At 44.9% G+C, this 10,706-nt stretch overlaps 1 protein-coding gene across 4 annotated transcripts in view; it reads left to right on the top strand.

The window, feature by feature from the left end:
• LOC127043896 (dynein axonemal heavy chain 5-like) overlaps positions 1 to 10,692 on the top strand; it is a 644,537-nt gene extending 633,845 nt beyond the window's left edge. For all 4 annotated transcript variants that reach the window (XM_050938120.1, XM_050938119.1, XM_050938121.1 and 1 more), the window contains one exon: positions 5,525 to 10,692. In XM_050938120.1, the coding sequence (XP_050794077.1) occupies positions 5,525 to 5,743 (219 nt within the window). In that variant the 3' untranslated portion in view covers positions 5,744 to 10,692. The remainder of the gene's footprint in view (positions 1 to 5,524) is intronic.
• Positions 10,693 to 10,706: the final 14 nt, after the last annotated feature.

Raw genomic sequence — 10,706 nt, forward strand, 5'->3', positions numbered from 1 at the left:
TGCTGAGAGCGAGGCTGAGCCCTGAGTTGGGGGCGGGGCTTACCTGATTAGGGGTCCTATATAAGGAGCCAGGCACTCAGGCAGCGGCACAGGAGGCGGCGAACAGAGCGGCTAACAGGGGAGTTTCAGTGGGAGTGCTGTTGGAGGAGCAGGTTTTTGTGGTTTGTGGTGTTTGTGTGTGAGTGAGTGTGTGTGCAGGCTGCTAGGGGCTGTGTGCTGAGAGCGAGGCTGAGCCCTGAGTTGGGGGCGGGGCTTACCTGATTAGGGGTCCTATATAAGGAGCCAGGCACTCAGGCAGCGGCGAACAGAGCGGCTAACAGGGGAGTTTCAGTGGGAGTGCTGTTGGAGGAGCAGGTTTTTGTAGTGTGTGGTGTTTGTGTGTGAGTGAGTGTGTGTGCAGGCTGCTAGGGGCTGTGTGCTGAGAGCGAGGCTGAGCCCTGAGTTGGGGGCGGGGCTTACCTGATTAGGGGTCCTATATAAGGAGCCAGGCACTCAGGCAGCGGCGAACAGAGCGGCTAACAGGGGAGTTTCAGTGGGAGTGCTGTTGGAGGAGCAGGTTTTTGTGGTTTGTGGTGTTTGTGTGTGAGTGAGTGTGTGTGCAGGCTGCTAGGGGCTGTGTGCTGAGAGCGAGGCTGAGCCCTGAGTTGGGGGCGGGGCTTACCTGATTAGGGGTCCTATATAAGGAGCCGGCGAACAGAGCGGCTAACAGGGGAGTTTCAGTGGGAGTTTCCAGGGGGAGGTTGCAGGGGAGAGCAAGGCAGAGGAACCAGGAAGGCAGACCAGGGAAGAGGCAGCCCTGCGCTGGTCGGTGGCCTGCGGTGCGGTGTGAGGCGTGGATTGCCAGGCACAGAGTTGCACCGCTACGATGGAGGCAGAGGCAGCAGGTGGAGACACACTGAGGATGACTGGGTGCGGCAGCTGCGGCATGTACATGGTCCTAGAGGGAGCACCTGAAAGGAGTTTCATCTGCATGAAGTGTCGTCTGATAGAGCTGCTGGAGGAAAAGGTAAGGGGACTGGAGATGCAAGTGGAAACTCTGGCTGAGTTTAGAAGGGGATTTGAGCAGATGATGGAACACAGACTTGATGAGGCACAGGGGACAAGCTCAGGCGAGCGGACAAAAGCAGGACCTAAGGATTCTGAGGAGGGACGGCTGGGTGAGGAAAGTGGACGGTGGAAGCATGTCACTAGGAGAACCAGACAAAGGATAAGACGGGCCAGCGATGGACAAATAGAACTCAGGAATAGGTTTGCTGAGTTGGGAAATGAAGATGGAACACAGCGGGCTGCTGAAGGAGTTACGGCAAGGAAGAAGAGGCAAGCAGCTAGTCCTGCAGATGGAGGGGAGCAGTCAGTGGAGGCGACATCAAGTACGAGCCCTAGGAGGATTGTGAGGTCGAATACAAATCAGGAGGAATCACGGCCAGCTGCTGTGGGGGATAGACCGGAGAATCGCATGGTCACCAGGAAAAGGCAAGTCTACGTGATTGGAGACTCTCTACTGAGAAGAGTAGACAGGCCTGTAACTAAACCGGATCGGGAGAACAGAAGAGTGTGCTGTCTGCCGGGGGCTAAGATACAGGATGTGGACTTGAGCCTGAATACGATCTTAGCGGGAGCGGGAAAAAATCCATTGATTATCCTTCATGTGGGAACGAACGATACGGCTAGTTACTCACTGGACAGTATCAAGGAGGACTATTTCAGACTGGGGAAGAGGCTTAAAGACATCGAGGCTCAGGTGATCTTCAGTGGGATTCTGCCGGTTCCTAGAGCGGGGCGACGAAGGAGGGACAAGATTATGGCGATCAACAGATGGCTCAGGGAGTGTTGTTATAAGGAGGGCTTTGGGATGTACGGTCACTGGGACGCATTTACGGATAGACGACTGTTTGCTCAGGATGGACTTCATCTCAGCAAGGAGGGAAATAGGATTCTAGGATGGAGGCTCGCCGACCTCATCAAGAGGGCTTTAAACTAGAAAGTTGGGGGAGATGGTTGGGAAATGTTCGGGAGATCTCCACGCCAGAACATAACCTGGAGAGGGAAGTAAACAAAGTGAGCGGGGATACCCTTGTGGCCCCAAGATTTGATCCAAGGAGGAATAGTGGAGTAGAAACCAGAGTAACGGGTGATGCTGGTGGCAGACAGTTTGTGCACGACGGGGGAAAGAATGTCACTGACGCCAAACGCCGAAAATTAAAAGGTTTGTACACTAATGTGAGGAGCCTAGGTAACAAGATGGAGGAACTGGAGTTACTCGTGCAGGAAGTCAAGCCGGATATTATAGGGATTACCGAAACCTGGTGGAATAGTACTCATGACTGGAGCACGGGTATTGAAGGCTATGTGCTGTTCAGAAAAGACAGGAAGAAAGGCAAAGGGGGGGGAGTAGCCTTGTACATCAATGATGAAATTAAATGTAGCGAAATAAGATGCGATGGAATGGATAACACGGAGTCCGTCTGGGCAAAAATCACACTGGGTAAAAAAGCAACTAGCGCTTCCCCTGAGATAGTGCTTGGGGTGTGCTACAGACCGCCGGGATCGGATTGGGATATGGATAGAGACCTCTTTAATGTCTTTAATGAAGTAAACACAAAGGGGAAATGTGTGATTATGGGGGACTTCAACTTCCCGGACATAGACTGGAGGACGAGTACTTGCACGAATAATAGGGGTCGGATTTTTCTGGATGTGATAGCGGATGGATTTCTTCATCAAGTAGTTGAAGCACCTACGAGAGGGGATGCCATTCTAGACTTGGTGTTGGTGAGCAGTGAGGACCTCGTAGAAGAAATGGTGGTAGGGGACAACCTTGGTTCGAGTGATCATGAGCTGATTCAGTTCAAACTAGATGGAAGGATAAACAAATGTAGATCTGCGATTAGGGTTTTTGACTTCTCGAGGGCTAATTTTAAAGAGTTAAGGAAATTAGTTAGGGAAGTGGATTGGACGGAGGAATTAGTGGATTTAAATGTGGAGGAGGCCTGGAATTACTTTAAGTCACAGCTGCGGAGACTGTCGGAAGCCTGCATCCCGAGAAAGGGGAAAAGAACCATGGGCAGGAGTTGCAGGCCAAACTGGATGAGCAAGCAACTCAGAGAGGGGATTAGACAAAAGCAGAAAGCTTACAGGGAGTGGAAGGAAGGCAGGATCAGTAAAGAAAGCTACCTTGCTGAGGTCAGAACATGTAGGGATAAAGTGAGGAAGGCTAAAAGCCGCATTGAACTGGAACTTGCAAAGGGAATCAAAACCAATAGTAAAAGGTTCTACAGCCACATAAATAAGAAGAAAACAAAGAAAGAAGAAGTGGGGCCGCTATACACTGAGGTTGGAATGGAGGTTAAGGATAACCTAGGCATGGCCCAACATCTAAACAAGTACTTTGCCTCGGTTTTTAATAAGACTAGTGAGGAACCTTGCGATGATGGAGGGATGATAAACGGGAATGTGGATATGGAAGTGGATATTACTGCAACTGAGGTAGAGGCCGTACTTGAACAGCTTGATGGGTCGAAGTCGGAGGGCCCGGACAATCTCCACCCGAGGATATTAAAGGAACTGGCGCGTGAAATTGCGAGCCCGTTAGCGAGAATTTTTAAGCAATCGATAATCTCGGGTGTTGTGCCGTATGACTGGAAGATTGCTAATGTAGTTCCTATTTTTAAGAAAGGGAAAAAGAGTGATCCGGGTAATTATAGGCCTGTTAGCTTGACGTCTGTAGTATGTAAGGTCTTGGAAAAAATTTTAAGGGAGAAAGTAGTTAAGGACATAGAGGTCAATGGTAATTGGGACGAACTGCAACACGGATTTACTAAAGGTAGATCGTGCCAAACCAATCTGATCTCCTTCTTTGAGAAGGTGACGGATTACTTAGATAAAGGAAATGCGGTAGATATAATTTACCTAGATTTCAGTAAGGCGTTCGACACGGTTCCGCACGGGGAGCTGTTAGTTAAATTGGAAAAGCTGGGAGTGAATATGAAAGTTGTAAGGTGGATAAGGAACTGGTTAAAGGGGAGACTCCAGAGGGTCGTATTGAAAGGTGAACTGTCGGACTGGAAGGAGGTCACCAGTGGAGTCCCTCAAGGATCGGTCTTGGGACCGATCTTATTTAACCTTTTTATTACTGACCTTGGCACAAAGAGCGGGAATGTGCTAATAAAGTTCGCGGACGACACGAAGCTGGGGGGTATTGCTAACACGGAGAAGGACAGGGATACTATTCAAGAAGATCTGAACCACCTTGTAAACTGGAGTAATAGAAATAGGATGAAATACAATAGTGAAAAGTGCAAGGTCATGCATTTAGGAATTAATAATAAGAATTTTGGATATACGTTGGGGGCGCATCAGTTGGAAGCGACGGAGGAAGAGAAGGACCTTGGGGTACTGGTTGATAGCAGGATGACTATGAGTCGCCAATGTGATACGGCTGTTAAAAAAGCAAATGCGATTTTGGGATGCATCAGGCGGGGTATTTCCTGCAAGGATAAGGAGGTGTTAGTACCGTTGTATACGGCGTTGGTGAGACCCCATCTGGAATACTGTGTGCAGTTCTGGTGTCCCATGTTCAAGAAGGATGAATTCAAACTGGAACAGGTTCAGAGACGGGCTACGAGGATGATCCGAGGAATGGAAAAACTGCCTTATGAAAGGAGACTCAAAGAGCTTGGCTTGTTTAGCCTGGCCAAAAGAAGGCTGAGGGGGGATATGCTCGCCCTATATAAATATATCAAGGGGGTTAACGTTAGGGAGGGAGAGGAATTATTTAAGTTTAGTACTAATGTAGCCACGAGGACGAATGGGTATAAACTGGATATTAGGAAGTTTAGACTTGAAATTAGACGAAGGTTTCTGACCATTAGGGGAGTGAAGTTCTGGAATAGCCTTCCGAGGGAAGTAGTAGGGGCAAAAGACTTTCCTGGCTTTAAGACAAAGCTTGATAAGTATATGGAGGGGATGTTATGATAGGATCGTCAATTTGGGCAATTGATCTTGAATTACCACCAGACAGGTCTGCTCAATGGTCTGCGGGGAGATGTTGCATGCGATGGGTACTGAGTTGCTGCGGAGAACTCCTTCTTGGGTGCTGGCTGGTGACTCTTGCCCACATGCTCAGGGTTTAGCTGATCGCCATATTTGGGGTCGGGAAGGAATTTTCCTCCAGGGCGGATTGGCAGGTGCCCTGGAGGTTTTTCGCCTTCCCCTGCAGCGTGGGGCACGGGTCGCTTGCTGGTGGTGTCTCTGCAGCTTGAGGTCTTCAAACCATTTTTGAGGATTTCAATAACTCGGTCCTGGGATAGGGGTTGTATAAAATTGGATGGGTGGGGTTCTGTGGCCTGCCTTGTGCAGGAGGTCAGACTAGATGATCAGATTGGTCCCTTCTGACCTATGAGTCTATGAGTCTAGTGTGCTCTTGTCTGGTAAGTCACTAGTGGGTTTGGTAAGTGGCTAGTGGGATTCAGTGTCCCTGGAATGGCTCTCTGAGTGGTTTGTTTTTTTTTAATGTTTCCCTTAGGTGCTGTTCACAAGTCTTCCTGTGGTCCATGTGTACGCTATCAGCACCACCACACCACTGGATCCAAAGAAACAGCCAGGGAGCTTGTACTCCTGTCCTGTGTACAAAAAACCTCGACGAACGGATCTGACCTACATTTTCTCTTTATATTTGAAAACTGTGCAAAATCCTGACCACTGGACTCTAAGGGGTGTTGCATTACTCTGTGATTCCAAGTAACGCTATGGCAATAAGATCCCATTGGAATACTGGGCAAAGTGCGTTCAGGCTTTAGTTTTATTACATAGCAGTGGTATATTTCTATTCATAGATGTATGGGCATTAGCAAATCATATTTGTAGAGACAGCTGTATCTGCATGGTGAGTTGTAGGATCTTTTCACAGCAGGAATCATTAAACATGTTTAACTTGGGAACATCAACCAGGGAACCTTCAAATCTGTGACATGGAAAACAATTATAGGTATAAAGTCTAGTTGCACCGAATCTGTCCCCATTTGCTGCATAAATTAGCTCATTCTACTAAATACTCTATTTCACATTCAAAATATATCCCCATTAAAAATGCCTCTTGCTTGAAACTACCGTTCTAACTAGATTTTACAGTGATTCTTTATTGATCTTATCTCCTCTTTATAATACTGTTATGCTGACAGGTATTGGTGATTGCAAAGAACACAAGCCTCTTTGGAAGTGGGTACAAATACACCCTTCAATTAACACAACTGTCAGGACAAGTTAATCACAAGCCCCTCTCCCCACCTAACACAAAAGGGGATGTGAATCCGCCCAGGAGTTAAAGACCATGTGGGCAGAGGGGTTTTCAGTGTGCGTGCACGCAGAACAAGCAGAATGAGCAAGCCTCAGAGGTCGGAAGAAAGCCAAGCAGTTGCTTGTAAGCACTGGGTGAGCCAGGAGAAATCTAGAGGAAGATTCTGGGTTTGGTGCTGGCTAGAAAGGCTGTAATCAAAGACATGATCCTGCTTTTTTTATTCCTCCTGCACAACCCTCCATCAAAGAAAATATCAGCTCCCTCATTAATTTCTGCTCCCAAGTAGAACAGCCCCAGGGGCCTGAACTTTGACTGGCCTCTGGAGCCAAAAAGAAGCCAGGGTACAGATTTGGAATTATGCAGCCATGTTTCAGTTCCAAGCGCATCAGCTGCAGCATTACGGAAGAAAGATGGTGCTATATCCAAATGTTTCTCTGGCTATAAGCACTCCTTTAAATGACTCAAGATTGCTTAGACGGAAGCAGAGACTGCCTCCAGGGATAGACACTTGGCTAAGCTGGCAGCTAATGTTTTGGAGAAACAGGATTTGGTCTAAACCTTTGATTAATTCTTAGTGACTGGAAACTGAGGTGCAAGGTGTCACTCTCCTTTCCCTTCTCTGCCCCACGACTTCCTTCCTTTCTTTTTCTTTGTGCTTTTTTTTTTCTTACTGTTCTCCCCTTATTTTTATAATACTAAAATAAAAGAAAAAGTTGATGTTGTACCACAAGTTTAAATGTCTGCACACAAAAAGGCCTGTCTAATTGGCATGCATTTACTTTTGATTTCATTTGTAAAGTGAGTAATTGTGCATACAAAGAGACAAACCTCTGCCTGACAGTTATCTCCTCTGTGCATGCAGGCATAGCGCTCCTGTGGCACCTTATAGACTAACAGACGTATTGGAGCAGGAGCTTTCGTGGGTGAGTACCCACTTCGTCAGATGCATGGTTCTGACGAAGTGGGTATTCACCCACGAAAGCTTATGCTTCCAATATGCCTGTTAGTCTGTAAGGTGCCACAGGACTTTTTGTTGCTTTTACAGATCCAGACTAACACAGCTACCCCTCTGATACTGTTTGTAATGAAACTGAAAGAAACAGCAGCCGGCACAGTAGAAGCTCTATCCAGAAATGGCTGTGGAGTTTATTATTTTTATTAGCAGTGTATGTAGCTTCCAGTGTACAGCAAGGATGGGTGTAGACAGGCTTGGTTTGAAAACAGAAACAAGACTACTACTGGCAGAAAAGCTGTATGGCTTCTTTTTGCCAAGACAGGACACTATCAAAGTAATAGGCATTACTGTTGGGGCCAGGGAAAGAACAGCCTACAGGAAATGCTCTGCCAATCTCCCTCTCTCTCTTTGCTTTTTGTGCAGATACCTTTGATTTTTCTGTCCATTTAAACAGTGATCCGGCCAACTGGTCCACAAACAGGGTTCAACTTTTCACACAGTCAGTTTTATTTTATGTTTAGTAGTTGCAGGACTCTTACTGTTAGGAGGAGTAAAATTCACTTCCACAACTAGCACAGAGTGTCAGACTTGTTCCTGAAAAACAGAGAACAAGCTGTACCTTAAGGGTCACATTCTACCCTTGATCTGTGCACAGAACTTGCTGCATGCAATTCCCGGGAGATGATAGACCTAAATGAGCCCCCACTGTCAAAAGGCTCACCGCTCCTCTCACTTGGAGTGCAGCTGCTTGCATCCATTGACTTCAGTGAGAGTTCGGGGTGTGAAAGGGATATAGGATCAGGCTTCAAGAACATGGCTTAGACACTTTGGGGAACGATGGAAAAGATCAGAGAGGACATTAACCAGGACAAGGCTGCTCCACTCTAGAGGCTCCAGTCAGTTACTGTTTTCTGTATGTGGGGAGTAAATTAACTCTGATGCCCTAATAAGCGGCAGCAGTCAACAAAATAATATTGCGAATACACTGTTAGAATGAAGCAGGTACTTGGAAATACTCTGCACGACTCAAGTGCTCACTTCTTGCTATAAAAGCAAATCTAATAAATGTGATAATTTGACAGAATTTCCATGTAATGGGCCAAATAAAGCTTTTTCATCCAAATTCTATCACCTCTTTGCTTTATCAAGTTACAATAAAATTAGAAAATGAAATAGCTTTTTTTTTTAAATAGAGGCCCATTCGTTAGCACATAGTAGCCTGCAAACTACCGTACGTTTAACAATTTGTATATTGCAGTAAAACAGCTTTATTTGATAGCTTTAAATATGTATCTAAGAAACAGACTGAGTCTCTATTAGGGCTTTTTATTGTAGGATAACATCAACTCACGCAAAATAGAACATGGACTATGTAACATCATAAACAGTCACCATTACCATCTGTGCAAGGGAAGATGGCTACAGTGATGTAAAGAACAAGAAAAATATTACACAGTTACATAGCTTGCTAGTTAAACTTTCAATACTCCTTCCATATGCACTGAGGAATCTTATGGTCTTTTTTTCTTTTTAATAGTTATTTATTACAGTATTGAATATATTTACAATAGAGGTTATGCAAACATTGGTCTCGCTTACAGTGCCTCATGACTTCATTCATCCCAAACCGGCACCATGAATCCAATTTGAAAGCTTTGCCATGCCATTTACATAGTATATCGTTAAGCCTTTAGAACCGGTGTTCCATAGTTGCCATAGCTAATTCCTAATTCAGAAAATTCCGATTCTAAGTACCAGGGACTGAATCACAAGACTGGCAGGCAAAGTATTGGAAATCAAATCTAACTGAGTTTGAATGATAGCTTGACCAGTTAGCCACGGGTCCTAGGTCAAAATAGAATCTTGGACAGTAAATAAACTCATAGCTGTTGTCAATATTGTACAAATATCAGTGCCTCACTCTGAGATCTAATTTTATGTAAGTACTAAGGAGACATCAAGTAAACTTAAACAGAAGAGGCCCATTAAACCCTGCTTATTCTGCCAGTACAATGGCTATGTTTACTGACATACCTCATTTCAGGGCATGGATTCCTCCCTCCTTAGTGCTACAAACACTGCGTTTCATACTCTTAAAGACTGTGTCTGGCTTGTGCTCTCTGTGGCTGTGACTGGTCGATAGTGATGATGAGAAGGAAACAAAGAACTGGATATGGATTGGCCTGTATGTCAATAGCTTTTGATGACATTGATTTTAATTGTTTAGAATCCTAGCAAAATGCTGAGAGCAGAAATCAAAGCGGTCCTTTTACCTCAGCATCTACCTTAAGAAAAAAACAACAATTTGTTTTTACTGTGTCAGTGGCAATTAATTCTGAAACTGTTTTCAGTTTTGTATGACTGGAGCAGAGGAATAACTATTCATCAGTTCTTGCACAGAAAAGGCAAATGGGCCTGCCCTTCTCAAAGTTCACTCTGGTCTCACATTCTTATTTTTAACTCGATTCCTCAGTGCCCATATATTAATCTTGTTTCCCTAACTACTAATTTATACCATCGCCTTCCTCAGTACCAATGACACTTGCACTGTCCTTTGTATAATACAGCTATTCTATCAGAGTTCTCCATTGCCTCCAGATTTTTCCAGTGTTTCATTTGTCCTATTGTTTTTAACCTGCTGCTGCTTCAGAAAGTGCATCTCTCAACTTCATCAATCCCCTCTTTCAAAATGCTAGAAATCCCTATTAGTCACTTCAGATAACAGTTCTCAAAAATCTATTGTCTCTGCTGCTTTTTATTGCACTGTCTCCAAAGCAATAATTTCCTCCTCCTGCTATTTGAGCGGGCGGTCCAAAAAGAGTCTTACAGCAATTCTTCTGTGGCACCTTATAGACTAACAGACGTTTTGGAGCATGAGCTTTCGTGGGTGAATACCCACTTTGTCGGATGCATGCTCATGCTCCAAAACGTCTGTTAGTCTATAAGGTGCCACAGGATTCTTTGCTGCTTTTACAGATCCAGACTAACATGGCTACCCCTCTGATACTTGACAGCAATTCTTGTAGTCTTCCCTTCCACTAATATAAAGTAATACATTTATCTCAGTTGCTTGTTTGCTGTTTGATGTTGGCATGAGATAAATGGAGATGTTCTTTGGATGCCTCTGTGCATAAAACTAAAGATAGCAACAAGGCGATTAAGTGCCTTATATTTTTGTTTTAAATATACAAGGAGTTTCCATCTCCTTGTGATGTGCAATTGTAACTCCTATTCACATTAATTGAAGTTATATGTACACGTCAAGAGAGATGAGACCCTTTGTTCTATTTATGTGACTTTGCGTAGTAATAAAAAGGCAACAAACACATTGTCTGCTATACATATAAACACTAGAACAGCACCAATATATTTTTCTGCTATAACAATAAAAAGTTACATACACTCTCAATCTGCCTAAGTGAACAGATACTAACTACGATTTCTCTTGTACAATAA

The sequence above is a fragment of the Gopherus flavomarginatus genome, chromosome 2, assembly GCF_025201925.1.
Source record: "Gopherus flavomarginatus isolate rGopFla2 chromosome 2, rGopFla2.mat.asm, whole genome shotgun sequence".
In the NCBI taxonomy this organism is placed as follows: Eukaryota; Metazoa; Chordata; order Testudines; family Testudinidae; genus Gopherus; species Gopherus flavomarginatus.